Source organism: Callospermophilus lateralis, chromosome 4, assembly GCF_048772815.1.
Source record: "Callospermophilus lateralis isolate mCalLat2 chromosome 4, mCalLat2.hap1, whole genome shotgun sequence".
In the NCBI taxonomy this organism is placed as follows: Eukaryota; Metazoa; Chordata; class Mammalia; order Rodentia; family Sciuridae; genus Callospermophilus; species Callospermophilus lateralis.
This window is the reverse complement of record NC_135308.1, coordinates 141,513,421-141,533,095: the sequence shown is the minus strand read 5'-3', so window position 1 is coordinate 141,533,095 and position 19,675 is coordinate 141,513,421. Positions and strand designations below refer to the sequence as shown.

Here is a 19,675-nt window from a genome sequence, read left to right as displayed (position 1 = left end):
AATTACAATAATGTCACTTACTAGGGGCTAAGTATTGTTCCTAGTACTTTATATATTGTGTCATTTCAACTTCACAACTACATGAAGTTGTATGTTTTTTATAGGTGAAGAAAATTAAGGATGAAGAAATTAAGCAAAATTTAAGTTTTCAAACTCAGGCTGAGGCTCCAGAGTCCTCATTCTTAATCTATGTGATAGTCATTATCTGTTCTGATAGATGATAGGCAAAATAAAGCAATCAGTAACACTGTTTATACTTTTTGGGGGGTTCTTGCTTTCCAAAAATCTTTTATTTTCAAATGTTCAGATACTATTACTACAATGGCATGGCCCACACCTATAGTTTGTTTCTGAGGAGGCTGAGGCAGGAGGATCACAAGTTTGAGGCCAGCCTGAGAAATTTAGTGAGACCTTGTTTTAAAATAAACACTATAGGTGGGCATGGTGGCACATGCCTGGAATCCTAGCATTTCCAGAGGCTAAGGCACGAGGATTACAAGTTCAAAGCCAGCTTTAGTAATTTAGCAAGGCCCTAAGAAACTTAGCAAGATTCTGACTCAAAATAAAAAAAATTAAAAGGGCTGGGGACATTACTGAATGGTTAAGTACCTCTGTGTTCAATCCTGGTACCCAAAATAAATAACTAAACAAAGATAAAATAAGAATATAAATAAGCCAGACAGAGTAGCACAGGCCTATAATTCCAGTGGCTCAGGAGGCTGAGGCAGGAGGAGGAGCACGAGTTCAAAGCCAGCCTCAGCAACAGCAAGACTAAGCAACTCAGTGAGACCCTGTCTCTAAATAAAATGCAAAAAAAGGACTGGGGATGTGGCTCAGTGGTGACTGAGTGCTTTTGAGTTTAATCCCTGGTATCAAAAAAAAAAAAAAAAAAAAAGAGTATAAATAAATAAAAACTAAAAAGAGGTGGATGTAGCTTACTGTTAGAACACTTGCCTAGCATGTATGATGCACTGGGTTTGACCACAGTACCACTTACACACACAGAAATGCTGACATATATCAAAATAATAAATACAGATTTTCAGGTTTACATACTGACTGGAGAATTTACATCTCTGGAGGAAAGGCTCTGGAAATGCTTTTATTTTACTAGCACCCTAGGTGATGCAAAGGTAGATGACTATAAATATACTCAAATGTTGTACATGTGGCTGTTTGTGTTTTCTAAAGTTGTCTACAACTAAACCTTCCATCACACATATTCTGCTAGTTTCTAGAATCTTTTTTTAAAAAAAGTTTTTTTAGTTGCTGATGGACACAATACCTTTATTTTATTTATTTATTTTTATGTGGTGCTGAGGATTGAATTCAGAGCCTTACATGTGTTAGGTGAGACCTCTACCACTGAGCCACAACCTGGCCTCAGTTTCTAGAATCTTGCCACTCCCCTTTCAAGCAATCCGTGTTCTCTACCGGTGAAACCAGGTGGCTTTTGTTTGTTGCTGGTTGACCACTAGATTGTGGCGATTGTGATGTGGTGTAACTTCACAATTAGGTCAAAAGTGGCACTTCAGCTTCTACTTTTGTTATACCACTCACTCTTGAACCCAGCCATCTTGCAGTGGGGAAGTCATGACACACCAGGGAGAGGCCCTCATGGAAATGGAATAACAGCCAGCAAGGACTCGCCAGACCTGTGAGGCATCATGGAAGTGGATCTTCTGGCCCCTGTCAACTGTCCAGGCTGACACATTGTATTAGTCAGCCATTTTGTAGCTGGAACCAAAATACCTGACAAGAATAACCCAGAGAAGGAAAGATTTATTTTGACTCTTGGCTTCAGAGGTCTTAAGTCCACGGTCAGCCTACTCCATTGTTCTGGGCCCCAAGTGAGAGAAAGGAAAGTTGCTTGGCTCCTGTCAGCTGGGAAGGAGGGAGAGTGAGGACAGGGACACAGAGGGAAAGAGATTGGGAAAAGATGACTCTTCCAGGGAACACCCCCAGTGACCCTCTTCCTTCAGCCACACACCTGCCTGCAGTTAAACCCAGTAGTTCATGCAAATTATTAATCCATAAAAGTGGATCATCCCCTGATGAAGTTACAGCCCTCATGATCTAATCATTTCCTAAAAGTCCTACCTTTGAAACTTATTGCTTTGGGAGCCATGCTTTCAATTCAGGAGTTTAGGGGGACATTCCAGATTTGAACCATAGAATGCAGCATGGAGCAGAAATGTGTCTTCCTTTCCAAGCCCAGCCCAAATTGAAGATTTGCATACTTTTTTTTTTTTTTTTTTGGTACCAGGGATTGAACTCAGGGGCACTTGACCCCTGAGCCACATCCCCAGCCCTATTTTGAATTTTATTTATAGACGGGGTCTCACTGAGTTGCTTAGCATCTCACAGTTGCTGAGGCTGGCCTTGAACTCTCTTGTCTCAGCCTCCCCCCATCTCTCCCCCTCCCCCTTGCAGCAAGGATTACAGTCTTGCGCCCAGCCACCTCACCGGTTTTTTTTGCGTGTGTGTGTGTGTGTGTGTGTGTGTGTGTGTGTTGTGTATGTGTATTTTATTTAGAGATAGGATCTCACTAGTTGCTCAGGGCCTGGTTAAGTTGCTGAGGCTGGCTTTGAACTCATCATAAACCTTCCAAGCCCCTGGGATTACAGGGGTTTGCAACTGTGCTCAGCTAGATTTGCGTACTTCTAATAGCTGCTCTGCCTTTTTTTTTTTTTTTCCCCAAAAGGGTGAATTATCCCAGGCCCTTTCTAAAATATTCTGAAATCATCTTTGTCCAGTGTCATTAACCTTCTCAGATTCTTCTATCACAGAACAACCCATTTCAGACTTCTGGTTATTTGAAGTTCTCATTTTCAAGTTCTCATTACCTCTGAGCCCTAGTTTTTCATTTTAAAGGTAAAGGAAATAATAAAGCCTTCCTTGTATGCTTTATGATCAAATGAGATAATCCATGTAATCATTTATTACTGTGCCGAGCTTGAAATGTTTCTCATTATTTTTACTAGATTTCCTGCACTCATATATCTCTAGTTTATTTAAAGCCTTCTTTTTTTCTTTCTCACAGCACAACGCTATTTCATAGGCTATTTTCTATGGCTGGTATGCTCTCACTGCCGGATCTGGTAGGTGCTTATTCTTCATTCAAGCCTCTACTTCTTTAAGGTGCCTTCTCCGAGTTCTAATGCAGTTAATGCCTCTGTGCTCAAATAGTATCTTGGAGGAACCTCTATTATAGCCCTTAACACACTGGATTGTAATTAATTACTTGTCTCTCTCTTACATTGGAAGGCATGTCCAGCCTTTTCTTTTTTGTATTCTCATCCTCTAACACCATGCCTGGCATATCTTCGTTCATTCATTCACCATCTATTTTCTGTGTTACTGTGCTAGGAGACTCTCTGGTTAAGTAGTAGTTAGTACCCATGTCTTTGAAGACCTGCCTAGGAACAAAACAGCTTCACTTTCTTCTGCTATAACATCGTAAAAAGTTATCTTTCTAAACCTCATTTTAAAATGGAGGCAGTACCTTCTTAAGATTGCTATAAAGATGAAGTAAAATGCTTGCAAACAGTAAAATGCCTAGCAAGTGACAATGCCTAACAGTAAAATGCTGTCTTTCCCCAGTTCCTGTTTCGGGCACCCTCATTGTAATCCTCCTTTTGGGTAGAGTGGGTAATCCCTTGCGTTCTTTAATTCTCTCTTTGGTCCTTCAAGTTAGCAACTCTGCATCTCGACTGCTAGGTCCAAGCGTTCAGAAGCCATTCATCTTCCGGAGTCTAACTCGCTCTAAACCCTTTCTCCTTTAGCCTACCCAGGGGCCGAGTTTATTTAAACATCAAGACTCCACCGCCAAGATCTGGACAACCAGCGAGACCCATGCTTAGAAGCTTTTTTTATGTGTGTCCCCGCAGCCACAGCCGGGCGGTGGCAATGCAGGCAAGCTGAATGAACCTTGGAAGGAATGAATGGGCTACGTCGGAGGCCGGGCCTCTGTTACGTCGTCTACCGGCGCGGGCGGGGCCGGCATAAAGGGCCTGCGGGCTCTAGCCGCCTAGTCCCACCGTCACGCCGCAGGCTCGGCTGCGGGCGCCCGAGCTCCGCGCCGCTCCGCGCCGCCTCCCCCAAGTCCCTGCCCCATCGCGGCGCGTCACTTCCGCCACCCCCAGCTGGGGTTGGGGCGGGGAACGCGGGGGAGGGGGCCAGGTCGGAGGGAAACCCGCCCGAGCCCACACCCGAGCAGGGACTACATTTCCCGAGGGGCCTCGGCAGCGGCGGCGGCGGGCGCGGCAACGTCCCCCGGAAGTGGAGCCCGGGACTTCCACTCGTGCGTGAGGCGAGCGGAGCCGGAGACGAAACCAGAGGCCGAACTCGGGATCTGACAAGATGGCCGGGCTGCCCCGCAGAATCATCAAGGTAACCGCCAGGCCGGTCTCCGGCTTCTTACTCTGCTTGGGTCCGTCGGAGTGGTGTGTCGAGTGGCCCTAGGCTTTTTCCGGTCCGCGGCCCTCGCCGAGAGGCCGGAGGCAACACAGAGAGGGTCTGGCGGCCGCGGCGAGGGAAGTCGGGCGCTGGGGAGGGGGCGCTGGGGAGACTTCCGGCCGCGGCGGGGCAGCCGGGCGGCGGGCACCGGGGCTTCCAAGTGGCCGCCCCGCGGGCGGGGAGGCCTGGTCCGCGCCCGGGAGGAGGGTGGGGCTACAGGGCTGCTGTGCTGCGGGGCTCTGGTCTTGGGCGCGGGCAGGCGCGGGCCTCCGCGGTCTCTCAGACCACCCTGGGGCGGCGGCCGCGGGCGCGCGGGAATCGCGGCTTGGCCCGGACTCTGCGCGGGGCTTGTGGCCCACCACGGCCGCTCAGCCCCGGAGTCCCTTTTCTGCCGGGCTAGGAGCGCGGGGGTGCGGCAGCCCTGGGTGCAGAATGAATGAACCGGGAGGGTGAGGCCGGGCGGGGCCCTGCGTCCCGGGAGACGGCCCCCGGAGGGCCTCGCGTTCTGCCGCGGTCGGCACATGCTCGATTCTGGCTGGCGGGGTCCGGGACGGGGACGCTCCGCGCAGAGTTGCCCCGGCTTCCGCGGTCTTCTCTTCTAAATACATTTCCGCTCGTTATCTCCATGAAGTGATTTTACTCTGGTTGGCAAACTCCGGTGTGAGCTATTTCTGTTACGAGGAAATAGTTTAACACAAGGTTGCGGGAGGGCCGCAGTTGAGGGAGAGTTTATGAAATCTTTTGCCTCTCGGTTTTGTGCGCTTTATTTGTTTAAACCGTCTTTTCCCTGTTTATGAATCCTATAGTTTGACTAGTACATATGAAACCATGAAAGATTTTGATTGATGTCTTGGTTTTGTAAATTCTTTACGTAACATCAGTGAGTTCTCAGACCAGATAAATTTCTTGCATTCCACGAAAACCAAAATTTGTATTTTTTTCATAAAAAATTAGTTGAACATCTACATGGCTCACTATGCCAGCAAATGACTAAATTTGCAGCTTGATTTTGCTCGATATGAACTGGTGAACATATTTAATCATGTTCTTTTTGTCCAAAGTTTTTGGGGAAGAGATGCATACTAGGCAGAAGACCTCTTAGGCGTCGAAGGATGTATTGGGTAGTGTTTCATGCAATCACGATTCAATATGTTAGACATGGAGGGTTGTGTGTCATTGACCAGAAGGTGCTTGATTTAGAAAATTTAGACCTTTTATGCCGTGCACGGTGGCACAACACCCGGAATCCCAGCGACTCTGGAGGCTGAAGCTGAGGCAGAAGTTCTCAAGTTTGAGACCAGCAAGGACAACGGCCCTGTCTCAAAAAAAAAAAAAAAAAAAAAAAAAAGAAAAGAAAAGAAAACCCAAAACACTTCTGTAAGGTAGAAATTCTTAGAAATGAGGGAAGAACAGATTGTCAGTGAGCACTGGAGTCTAATAATCTGAATCTTCATGGTTGTATTATGGATTTGTCTTAGACTCTGTCCAAGGAGGTTTAATTATCATATACCTTGGAAGGTTCTTACAGTATGGTTTTGGTTATGATGCAGTTACATATCCACCAACGATCATGCTTATGGAGGCCCAGTTGAAAAGTGAGAACTGTGCACCAAATATCTTTTTATTTATTGTTACTTAGGTTAAGGTCTAAGTATCTATCAGAAATTGACATTAAAGGCAGTTCTCTAAAATACATAGTGAACTAAACATTTACCTGCATTTTTCCCATTTTTGCTTGATTTTGAAGAGGTGAATCAGTCATACAAAAGCCTTGGATGGAAAAATAAATTTTGTGTAAACTTGTTTATAAATTTGCAGAAATGGTTGAAAGCAATAAGTTGGAGTTCTCATAATTAAATTAATTTGTCATGGGCTGGAGGATATAACTTGCCTCACATGCCCAAGGCCCTGGCTTCAGTCCCCAGCACCACAAAGGAAAAAAAAAATAATTTGGCATTCATTAAATTTATGCTAAGCATCTATATTTTACTGTTTAAAATGATAACTTATACTGTAATATAACCTTAATTTTACAATATCTTACTGATAACATCTCTAATGAATTTGCCTTGATTTTTGTCATGTAAAGGTTAAAATTAGTGGGCTGGGATTGTAGCTCAGTGGTAGAGTACTTGCTTTGCATGTGGAAGGTACTGGGTTCGATCCTTAGCACCACATAAAAATAAAGATATTATGTCCATCTACAATTAAAAACATTTTAAGAAAAAAGGTCAAAATTAGTGGCCTCAGTTTAATATATTTACAGCTATAAAGGAGAGTTTTAGATGATAATTTTTTAGTGTGCATGCGTGTATTTATGTAGGTTGTTCTATAATCATTGAAAATACTTTCCTTTTTTTTCCTTTTTGGCAGTGCTGGGGATTGAACACAGGGGTACTTTACCACCAAAGCAGACCCCCAGCTCTTTTTATTTTTTATTTTGTGAGAGGGTATAAGTTACCAGGACTGACTGGCTACTGACTTCTGATCTAGGGTATTACAGATGTGTGCACCACTGTGCCCAGCTTTACTGGACTGTTAATTTATTTCTTGGTGACCTTTTGACTTTTATTTTTCTTTTTTAAATTTTTTAAATTTTTAATTTTTTTGTATCAGGGATCATTGTCCTTTTTAAATTTTGAGATAGGGTCTCTCTTGCTTAAGACTTGATAAATTGCTCAGAGTGGCTTTGAACTTGTGATCCTCCTGCCTCAGCCTCCTGAGCAGCTGGGATTTCATGACCTTTTGACTTTCAAATGATGAAATGTAGTGTTGATTATTCTTATCTGATGGAAATAGTAAAATGAGATAGCTTGATTTGGACAACTAGGATTAACTTGATGCTCTTTCATAATGGTCATTATTTCCTTTTGCACATTCCTTCAGCCATTTGATCCTTGAAGAAATTTTATGATCTAGACAGTATGTTTTACATTCTAGTAACTGATTCAAATGACTTTCCTAAGGTCTTAAAACTGGCAAGAGGCAGAACTTGGATCTTGACCAGTGTGACCTTCCCCTGTCTCTTGTTATTGGGAAATGACTTAAGGTATGTACAAGTACCTTGCTAACTGTAAATAATTATAAAAATATGACTTTTTTTGAATGACTGTTCACCCAGTTGCTGTCTCACTTGGATTTCCATATCCAATCCAGTAGAAAATTCTATAGGAGCTGCATTTGTAATATATTCTAAGTCAGACACACAGCCTCATCTCCCAAGCCCCTGTTCAGTTCCATCATTTTTTGCCTGACTTGCTGTGTTAGCCTAATTCTAAGTGGCAGCTAGTGTTACCTTTTTAAAATACAGATCATGTTACTCTACAGAAGTTCTCTGTCACACTTAAAAGATCTTGACACCTCCCCTCCCCCAGATGCAAGGCTCTACAAGTACCTGAGATCTGCCTATCTTTTAGTGCATCTCCTGGACTTCTGTTCTCTGTAGTCACACTGTTGCTTTGCTGTACCCTGAACAATAACTGGCTTAGCGCTTACTACAGTCACAGGACTTAATTCCTGTTTGTTGCATTGCTCATTTTGCCTTTGTTGTATTCTTGCTCACATGGTGTGTTGTTTGTCTCACTAATATCTACCTTACCTGTCCTATGTAAACCACAGTTTTCTTTTATCTCCTGTATCCCCCTTTTACTGCTCAAAGTTATGAAGAATTTCAGATGACCTGGGTATGGCTCCGTTAATGCCTAGAATAATCCTAAGCACTGAATTATTGACAAAATAAACGAAGGAGCCTTAATTTCAATGGAAAAGTTTTAGGAAAGTTATTCTATATTGTAATGTGATGTTGTTTTGCTTAGTAGATTCTCCCTCAACCAATGTCTGAGCTTACAGTTAAGTCTTATTCAATCTGTAAAACCAAAATACATCAGTCTTTTACACTGTTGACTAGGACATAAATCCCAGTGTATGAAAGGCTGTAAAAGGTACATGGAAAATCAAGACTCCTTTATCTGTCTTCAGCATTTTAGTTCCCTTTCCTCAGAAAATCATTTTTATTGTATGTCTTTCCAGAAAGACCAGAGTGACTCAGTGAATATATGCTAGGCTTCTTTCCCTCCTTATGCAGATTCCCTCCCCAATCCTGCCTCCAGTCTAAGCAACAATATATCTTCAAGGTGACTCATTTTTTTTTAAGGACAACCTTGTGAAGTTTTGCAGTTAGACTTTAACTAATTGTTTATTGATAACTTTTAGATTGTTCCCAAAATTGTGCTATACAAAAAATGCTGTAATGAATGGTTTAATATATGTGGCATTTTATGTGACACTTGAGTCTTGGTAGTTTTGTTTTTGATAGAGATTTAAAATTTTAGTTTTTTATCATCTGGGCTAAAGCTCTTTCAATCTGAGTGACTGAGCAATTAAAATTTACAGTCATAAAAGCTCAGAGGCACCTATTGTATTTCACTGCATAATTGTCACAGATTTTTATGCCTTTTTAAAAAATGTTTTTCTCAGAAAAAATGAGATGTATTATGTGAAGCCTTTTTTTCTTTTAATTTTGCTGGTGTTACTTAAAATTCACTTATTATCTATTTATTACTAAACTGTTTTTGGTGTGAAATTAAGATGCATAGAATACTTACGAATATACATTAAAATTGACTAGACCAAATTGATGTACATCATCTTTTCATGACAGTTTAGCAGACATTTTTCTGGTGTGGGGAAAAATAGGTATATTAATTGTTATTGATTTGTGCATTATATAGTCTAAATGTTACAGTTGAGAAAATTTACTACAGTGTTGTGAGGCATGAACTTAACAATTTAATCTTCTGTGTCAAAATTTTTGTGCTATCAGTGGTTTCATAATCTGATGCACCACACCATGCACACAAGATGTGTTTATGGTTAGTACCGCAGCACAGCGCTCTAAGCAAACCAGGCAAGTTGGCTTTCTCGAATTTACTACGGATGCGTATGAGCTGAGAATTTTAGGCTAGAACTATTGGGCAAGAGAAGACAAATGTGTATCTATATGCTACTGGTGAATACATTGCTGTTCTGTTTACCTTTTAAGGGGAGTGACAAACAGAATTATCCCATGCAGCATATAAACCAATTTTTGGACTGGAAAAAATAAGGTGCGACATTATGTCAGTGAAATATGGTAAAACATCTGTAAAACGAGAAAGCCTCCCTTTTCCCTATTTTTCATAAAGAAAAATTAGAGTTGGGAGCTGGGGATGTAGCTCAGTTGTAGGGTGCTGGCTTACAATGCATGAAGTTATTTTGGGAACAAATGAGATCTATAGTTAGGGCCTTTATGTGTTACATTGAATAGTGAGATTCTTTTAATTGTCTTTAATCATGAAAACCGTAAAATGCAGTCTTAAGAAATAGTTAAAATCAAGGAGTTGATCTACTTAATTAAAGCCTAGCAAGCTAGTCGCCTGAGATTAGAATTCCACCGGTCTGTACATACTGACTTTTCTAATAGCTGAGGATGAGTTTTTGAGACAGAGTTTTGCTAAGTTGTTGAGGTTAGCCTTGAATTCAGGATCTTATGCCGAAGCCTCCTGAGGCCCTGGGATTACAGGCATGCACCAGTGTGCCTCAGTATCTGATTTTTTTTTTTTTCAAAGGCTTTCCAAGTCGTTGATGGGCCTTTATTTTATTTATTTATATGTGCTGTGAGAATCGAACCCACTGCCTTCATACGTTCTAGGCAAGTACTTTACCACTGAGCCACAACCCCAGTCCTCAGTATCTGGTTTTGCATTGACTAGAGAGTTCTGTTTGTTTAGTTTTTAATAATTATGATTTTTCCCTGTCACTCTTACTCCCTTGTTTAGTTTAATAATAAAAGTGGTTCAGAAAAGTGTCCTGTTTTTAAGCCCTGAAAATCTTTTGACTGATAATTGGTTTTCCCCCATTATAAAAAAGAAAACACAAAAAGCTTATGGTGAAGATTAGTGCATTATCAGTTGTAATTAAATCACCTTTGGAAACAGATAGGCTTGTATAGTAAAAATTTGAGCAGAAATGGTGTGATTCTTAGCTCTTTTGGTTGGTGTCCCATACAGAAATTTTCTGACCTTCCTAGGAAAATAAACCAGTATTTTTACATATGACTTCTGGGAATTTAGATTTCTTGTTAAAACTTATTTGTGGCTTTCCTAAGTCTCCTTGGGCTTCATGTTAAGAATTCCTGGACTGCTTTTTAGTAGTGATTAAACTTTTAGGTTTCAAAAAGAATAATGTTTAATATAAGACTTAATGTTTTGATTATGAACTGTGGGGATAATTGAAAATAAATTAAAAATAGCAGGCAGTTGAGTTTTTTAAGTCTGTATTCAGCTCTTCCTTCAGTCCAGATTGATCAACTCCCACACAGTAGAAATTGAATTTTGTGAAATTATCAAGCACTTCGTGAGTATCTACCACACTAAGGCAGCAAGCATTTGCTTTGCTGAAGTTTGGAGTTTTTTTCCAATATATGTCATGATCACTCTAAATTATAACCTTAGATTTTCATATAGTTGAGAATGTCTTTTCTTTTTCTTCATGAGGAATTAATAGGCCAAATAAATTGGATGACCAGGATTTCTGAATTGGCAGCTCAATACCTTTTCTTTTTCTGTACTTTGTTAGAATGATTTATCTGTATAAATGCATTTAAGAAGACCATAACTGGGGTTGTGGTTATGGCTCAGTGGTAGAGTGCTTGCCTGGAATGTGTGAGGTACTGGATTTGATCCTTAGCATCACATATAAATAAATAAGTAAGATAAAGGTATTAAAAAAAAAGACAATAACTTATACTACAGTTTGGTCCATACTATTTCATACATTCATTATAGTGAGTTTTGATTGCACATGACTTATGTAAATGAATACCAGAAACAAGGAAATGAGGACAGTAGTATCAAGTGGGGGATTTGGACATTACAGTTGTCATCAGCAGTTTCAATGTTATGGTATACAGTATTGTTTTAAAAACAAATCTGAAATGCTAATATTGTAATGTTATATGAAACACGGTGTGTGTGTGTGTGTGTGTGTGTGTGTAAAATGAATTGGACTCTTGCTTTATTGCAATTGAAGTGTTTTTTTTTTTTTTTTTTTGCAAATGTATATGAAGGGATAATGGATATACAAATTAGGAAATCTGATAGTAGCTGATCAGCTACTTCAGCTAAATTCTTAACTTAAAGGTTCCTCCCAAGTAAAGCTGCTGCTGCTGCCGCCTCTTTTTTTTTTTTTTTTAAATATTCATTTTGTATATTATATAGGTTGTAGAATCAAAATAGTCCAAGAGACTGAAAACTGTGGCCCTTGGGTCCTGTGGCAGAAACATGACTGGTTCAAAGAATGTATAACTGGGTAAGAGCCCTCAGAATCAACAGAAAAAATTGTTATTCACTCTTTTAAGAGCCAAATGACCCTATTAGGATCGTTGTTAGGTTTGTTAAAATCTCAAATGAAGCTATTCTAAAATTTCCTAAGGGTACCTAGGTATAGATATTTTTAATTCTGAATTGTCCTTTAACTCAGATGTTTCTGAATACCTAAAATTCTGCTATAATTTAAAGTTTTTAAAATTTTTTTTATCTGGTTCTGGAGATTGAACCTAGGACTTCACATATGCCAAGCACAAATACTGTTATACTATTACCCAGCTACACCCCCAACCCTTAAAGTATTTTGAAACATTGGTTTCAGAATCTAATGTTAACTTTTTTTTTTTTTTAACAAAAAGTCTATTTTATCTTCAGCTTTGTGTATCATCGCAGTTTCTGTCAATTCGGTAGTTTTGGGCAAATCAATTTGTGTTTTCAGTCTTTGCAAATCTAGGAATTTTAGCATCATTGTTAAGAAATCACTAGAGCCAGGCGCAGTGGTGCATGCCTGTAACCCCAGTGGCTTGGGAGGCTGAGGCATGAGGAATGAGAGTTCAGAGCCAGCCTCAGTGCAAATCAGTGAGACCTATTTCTAAATAAAATATAAATCAGGGCTGGGGATGTGGCTCAACGCTCTTGAGTTCAATCCCTGGTATCAAAAAAAAAAAAAAAAAAAAAAGCACTAGAAAGAAATGTTGACAAATACTATCCTTGTGTCATCATGTGGATAATTTTTTAATTTCTCTACAACTTTTTAAGATACCTTTATATTATAGTTCACACTCAGGAGATGTTATTTCACAAGTAAACTTTTTTTTTTTTTTGATACGTAAAGGGCAGTTGGATAATCATCTTACAGTGAAGTAGAGGCAAAGTGGCTTTAGGTAAGACAAGGCCAAATTTCTGTCTTTCTTAACTTCGTGACTTTTTTGCCTTTCTGATATCCACTCATATGATGTGTTTTGGTTAAATTAATTGGACATTTATCAAATGCACAATATGTATTCAGCACTAAGCCATGTGAATAAGATAGGCATCCCTGTCTAATGGAAAACAAATTACTGTAAATTGTATTTTAAAAATGGAAAAACAGGGGATTTGCCATAGTCTAAAGATCAAGGAAAGATGACTGTTCAGTGTTTTATATTTGAAAAGTAGGAGTTGACCTGGACAAGAGAAGAAGGAAATTGAGTTTGGGAGAAGGAAATAACTTTCAGTATGAAAGCTGAAAGGAGTGATAGAGTGAGAATGGTACATTCTAGAAATTAAGCATGTGTGATAGATAAAGCCTTGTAATTTTTAGGGGGCTGTGAAAAACTATTACTGTTTAATTACTGAGCTAAGAACATTGGTATCAAGAACTTTTGGGCAAACAAAGCGTTGCTGATTTTTTAAATTGTTAAATTCAGATTTAGTATGCAGATTATATTCATTAGAGTATAGTATGGTGACTTCTTTTTTTTAATTTTAGTTTTTAGTTGTAATTGAATACAATACTTTGATTTTATTTATTTTTATGTGGTGCTGAGGATCGAATCCAGGGTCTTGAGTTTATTTTTTAGTTGTAATTGGACACAATACCTTTTGGTCGGGGGAGGTTGGTACTGGGGATTGAACTGAGGAGCAGTTGACCACTGAGCCATATCCCCAGCTCTATTTTCTATTTTATTTAGAGACAGGGTCTCACTGAGTTACTTAGCACTTTGCTTTTGCTGAGGCTGGCTTTGAACTCGCATTCCTCCTGCCTCAGCCTCCTGAGGCACTGGGGTTACAGGCATGCGCCACTGTGCCCAGCTAGGTTTTTTTTTTTTTTTTTTTTTTTTTGGTACCCGGGATTGAACTCAGGGGTACTGAACACTAGCCCTGTTTTTGTATTTTTGTACCATGCCCGGCTTGTTGTGAATTCTTGATCCTCTTGCCTCAGCCTCCAGATCCCCAGCCCCTGCCACTGCATTGCATGCCCATGGTCATAATTTTTTATTATGTAAAATATTTACATCTTCCTGGGAGCATAGTGGTGCAGGGCTGTAATTCCAGCAGCTGGGGAGGCTGAGGCAGGAGGATTGGGAGTTCAAAGCCAGCCTTAGCAATTTAGGGAGGCACTTATCAACTCAGCAAGATCCTGTCTCTAAATAAAATACAAAAAAGGGCTTGGAATGTGGCTCAGTGGTTGAATGCCCTTGAATTCAATCCCCAGTACCAAAAAAGAATTACATTTTTTAATTGAAAGTGTATAGTAGGCCCTTTTCTAACCACGTTACATGCACTGATTTAATTATAACAGCAATCCTATGATATGAATGTTAGTATTCTCCCTGTTTTATACATACGTTATCTTGCACCAGAGGAGTTAAGTAATTTGTAAAGCTGTGATATGAACCCAGGTGGTTTGATTGTCTAGACATCATTCAAGTGCTGCTTGTGGAATGTGCCAAAACATATCTGCCTCTTTGGTAATGCATGTATAATTTTTATATCATTTGTACAAAAGGAGTTGAAACATGTCCACCTGCAGGATCTAAGTGCTTAGCTTTTTTTCTTATCAGAAATCTTGTCAATGCAGTTTAACCTGTTTAATAAAACTGTTCAGTAGTATAGTTGTCCTTAAAGTGGAACACTTCTGGTTAGGTGTCATAGTCTTCTGCCTTCTTAGGTCCCTGAATTTGGATACATTTTTGTGGTTCTGTAGGAAGGGACTAGAGAGCATTTGTTCTTCCCTTTCCTGTTCTTTCTTTTTCTTTTTTAAATATTTATTTTTTAGTTGCAGTTGGACAGAGTATCTTTATTTTTATGTGGTGCTGAGGATGGAACCCAGGGCCTTGCACATGCTAGGCGAGTGCTCCACCGCTGAGCCACAACCCCAGCTCAGTACTATTTTTGGGGGGGCGGGGGGGGTAGTGTTGGGGATTGAACCCAGGGCCCTGTGCATGCAAGGCAAGCACTCTGCCAGCTGAGCTATATCCCCAGCCCCCTTTCCTGTTATTTCTTACCTGCAAAATATATTTGTAGTATTACTGAATCATACTAAAAACATGGTAGTAATTTTAAGCAAGGATTTTTTTACTCAGTAAGCACAAGAATAGATTAGAATTATCTTGCACTTATGTATTAAATTGAATTTTGCATTTTCAACTTGGGGAATGGTATCTGTACCTGATTTAATTTCCTCACTCCCATTTGGGGAGAATAAGGAAAAGTGCTTTTCCACTATAGTTCCCCTGTGCTTGCAAATATAATTCTTGCTTTGGCTTTTAGAAAAAGCTTTTTTTTTTTTTTTTCAGTTGAAGACATAATAGTTTACACTTAAAATACTTGACACTTCTTATGCTTGTCTGTAAGAGCTATTGTCATTAAGTAACACTTTTTCAAATAAAGCAGTGTCTACCTTGTCTTTATTGTTATGGTTCACCCCAAGTGTTGGGAGTTCCATTTAGGTGCCTGCCACTGACTGATTATAGAGACCAAATTTTGCATATTTCTTATCAGAATTTTCTCCCAGGTTAGTTGGTAGGGATGCTGATGTATTGATGACAATGGTAGGGACAAAGTGATATTTTCTCTGAACGCTTGTTTATAATCTGAGGGATTATGTTTATTAGAATTTTGCATTTTCAAATGCAGAATTCAATTATGGGTCTAGGGTGTTTGTTAAGTTTGGCAATTTGGCACGTTGTTTTGTTTTGAGATTTCCAGATGGTTTTTGTGTGCATCTGGCAGAAACACTAGTATTTATGTGTGCTTCTATTCCCTGCAAAAATGGGTGGGATGTGGGGGACACAATCATATAGCCAGTATTGCCTTTAATAAAATACAAAGGCAAAAGAGTAGGAACACCAAAAAAATGACAGACTAAGTAGGGAAATCCTCAAAATTATTTTAGGGAAAGAGTTTCGTTAGAGAGTAACATTTGAACTGAATTTTGAAGAAGTAGGAAGGTAGGGTGTATGTCATTCTATGTAGACATATCAAACCCTAGGAAGATGTTTGAGTAATGCTACAACTATAACATGAGTCAGCACTTCTGCTTAGACTATAGATCAAAATTTAATTTGAAAAGTTTTTTTTTTCTTCAGAGTAGTTCATGAATTTCATACTCATCACTAAAATCTCAGTTAATATGCCATATATGTTATATACTAAAAGGAGTCAAAATAATAAATTACTCCTTCACTTTGTTTTGCTATTCCAATCTCTAATTCGTAGGCAAAATGCTAGTGTCTCACTGAATATTCAAGGAAAACCTAAATGCTTCACTTAATGTTTTTGAGGTATAATTCATAAACCGTAAAATTCATTGCTTTAAAGTGTGCAGTGAAGTGGTTTTTTAATATATTCATAAAGCTGTATGACTATCACCTCTAATTCTAAAAGATTTAATTGCTCCAAAAAGAAACCCTGTACCTGCTGGAGTTAGTCTCTATCTCTACTTCTCCCACTTTGGAAACTTAATCTATTTTCAGTCTCTGATTTGCCAGTTCTGTATATTTCATGTAAAAGAAATCATACAGTATGTGACTTTTTCTGTCTGGCATCTTTCACTTAGCAATGTTTTCAAAGGTTTATCTATATTGTACCATTCCTGTGTAATTTTTTTTTTTTTAGCTGACATTTTTTCTAAATACTTTATAGAGAAATGACAGAAAAAGCAAGGCAGTTTTAGGAGGTAGGGAGTCTATACTGGCTCTCATAAAGCTAGTCACATTTGAAGCCTGCATTGTTCTAGAACATTTAAGAAATATTCTTCAGGCCTTGTGAGGGAGATATCTCTCTTTCTCTCTCTCTTCATATATATATATATATGTATTTGTCTTAAGCAGTAGTAAATATTTTTCTTTATAGAGTAGATTGCTGTAGACTAAGAAATTTTAAGCTGGTCATGTTGAATATTGGGTAGAAATCAGATTTGGGTTATCTTTGTGTTTAAGAGTCTGAGATGTTGTCCATATCACTCCTTGGGCCTTAAAATTTGATGATTCTGGACTGGGGATGTGGTCTAGTGGTGGAACACTTTCAATCTAGCATGCTCAAGATCCTAGGTTCTATCCTGAGCACTGCAAAAACAAACAAATGAATGGTGATTCTATGATCCAGTAGGGTAATTTAAAACAATATGAGGCTGTTTGCCGGGTGTGGTGGTCTATCCCTGTAATCTCAGTGGCTTGGGAGGCTGAGGCAGGAGGATCAAGTTCAAAGCCAGCCTCAACAATAGTGAGGCACTAGCAACTCAATGACACCTTGTCTAAATAAAATACAGATTAGGACTGGGGATGTGGCTCAGTAGTTGAGTGCCCCTGAGTTCAATCTTTGGTCTTTCCCCCCATCCCGACATGCAAAAAAAAGGGGGGGGACACAAATGTTCAGAGTGTCAGTATTCTTAAAATAAGTGTGTAGCTTTCCAGTATAACTAATGGAAGGCTTGTGTCATATCTATTATACTAATTTTTAATCCTTTGAGTGTTTGTGTTCTCATGGGGTTCAGACTGGGCTTTTTCTCATTAAAGACTTTCCTAAACACTGTCATTCACTTCTCTGGCTTTAGTCATTGATTCTGAAACCTTAGGTCTCCTCAATTGCCGGCTTTTTATTTCCACTTAGATGTCTTGCAGGCATTTAAAAAGCAACTTTGTTTTTTACCATGAAATGTTTTCATTTTGGTGTCCCTCTCTTGTATACATCAGCACTGGTAGTATCCTCCCACTCCTTTTCTCTCTGAGAGATTTATTTGGGGAAGCAGCTATACATTCAGGGGAGAATGTGGGCCATCTCCAGAGAGAGAGAGAGAGAGAGAGAGAGAGAGAGAGAGAGAGAGAGAGAGACTTTATTCATGTCATCAGTATTAACCCAGTTGCTTGAGATCTCTTTCCCTTCCTCTAGACATCTTTGTGTGTGAGCTTTTATTCCTCTTCTGGATTTTGTTGGCAGTGATCTCAGAACTTCTCCCCTTTTCTTTGCTTATTTAGAAACACACACACAAAATTTATTTTTCATATTGACAGGTTATTCTGAAAACAGAGATGTGATCATGTAGCTCTATTGGGTTCAAACTCCTTAACCTGGTATTTTTGGGGGGAGGGGGCACTGTTTAGTGGGAATTGAACTCAGGGGCACTCGGCCACTTAGCCATCTCCAGCCCTGTTTTGTATTTTATTTAGAGAGAGGGGCTCACTGAGTTGTTTAGCGTCTTGCTTTTTTGCTGAGGCTGGCTTTGAACTCTCAATCCTCCTCTTGTTTCAGCCTCCCGAGCCACTGGGATTACAGGTGTGAGGCACTATGCTGGACTTAACCTGGTATTCTTCACAGGCTTCCTTTTTATCATAATCATATCATTGGTATTTACTTCCTTGTACTCCCTACTCTGTGCAGTCTCTTATGGTATTTACCTGTCACAATGATGAATTTCCTCTCTCCTGAGTTATCCATGTCTGGCCATCAGTTGGTTCTCTATTGGATAAATTGCAAATTGGACTAATGTGCTGCAAGGATGTTGGGTGGTGCTTATAGGCACCTCCAGCAGACAAGAACCCTGGAAGAGGCAAGTCTTTGCAGCTCCCTTTAGTACCTCTTTATCTATAGAGTGTAAACAGAGCTCCTTGGCAGATTCTAACCTCCGGAATCCCAAAGTATGTAGAAGAACAAGTGACACTGACTTTATACCTGATATACTAATTTCCCATTGTACAAGTTTTAAAGGTTGAAAACTGCCAGACGTGGCCCAACAAACCTACATAACAGCTAGGGAAGTATTAGAAGCCCTTGAGATATGGCAGTGCTTGGCTTGATTCAGCTCTACAGAATTTAGAATTTTATAGGTTGTGGTACTGAGGATTGAACCCAGGTGGTACTTTATTCTTGAGCCATATCCTGGCTTTTTTAAAATTTTGAAACAGATCTTTGCTTCCAAGTACCTGGGATTTATAGCATTTTTTTTTTTTTTTAAGTATGTTTAGGAGAAAGGCTCCCTTCACTCTAGTTTCACTTGCAATGTTGTTTTGTTGTTGTTGTTGTTGTCGTTTGTTTGTTTGTTTGTTTGTTTGTTTTTTTTGTTTTTTTGCTTTTTTGTTCTGTGGCTTGAACCCTGGGGCACTTTAAACCACTGAGTAACATCCCCAGCCCTTGTTATTTTATTTTGAGATAGGGTCTCACTAAGATCCTTCTGCCTCAGCCTCTCAAGTTGCTGGAATTCTAGGTGGTCTGTTATTGCACCCGGCCAATTTACAGGGTTTTTTTCCCCCTAGTGTTGACATACTATAGAGAAATGTCTTTTTTCATATCACTTGAACTTTTCCCTCACTTCATTGGGGTATCCATCACATCTGAGAAAAGACAGGACTGTGGTTCTGCCTTTAAGTAAGAAAGTTAGAGAAGAAAGAAGGATTAGAGGGAGAAAATGCCATGGGAGGCAAGCAGAGTGCGCCTGAAGAATTTACCCTCTACCCTGTTGACTTCTGCAGCAGTCCAAGAACTGTCAGAAAGAATTAAGAAATGTTTTCTGTTTTTAGCTTTGACGTGCCTTTAATTTGTAACTCTCGTCATTCACCAAATACAGTTCGGTGTAAAATACTGTGGTTGCTGGAGATTCTGAGTTCTAGCTGGGTGAAGTTTGAAAAGAAACTTTGAGCTTGGCATAGTGGTGCACACCTGTAACGGGAGAAGCCTTGACTCTAAAGTGGGATACTAATCTATGTTCTGTCACTTGGGAGGTTTCTGTGCACATTTTTAGAAAATGTTTTCAGAGTTGATTCTGAAGATTAAAGGAAATAAATCAATTTTAAGGATTAATTCAGGTGTCAAGCCCTTCACTTTGAAATTCTGGCTAAATTTATCTGTCCAATTCATTAGCCTCTGAAAGTCCA

At 39.6% G+C, this 19,675-nt stretch overlaps 1 protein-coding gene across 1 annotated transcript in view; it reads left to right on the top strand.

Moving 5' to 3' along the window:
- Positions 1-4,102: 4,102 nt before the first annotated feature.
- The window catches only part of Ube2n (ubiquitin conjugating enzyme E2 N), a 32,179-nt gene continuing 16,606 nt past the window's right edge, over positions 4,103-19,675 (top strand). Inside the window, exon 1 of the mRNA XM_076854947.2 lies at positions 4,103-4,392. Within this exon, the coding sequence (XP_076711062.1) occupies positions 4,363-4,392 (30 nt within the window). The 5' untranslated portion in view covers positions 4,103-4,362. The remainder of the gene's footprint in view (positions 4,393-19,675) is intronic.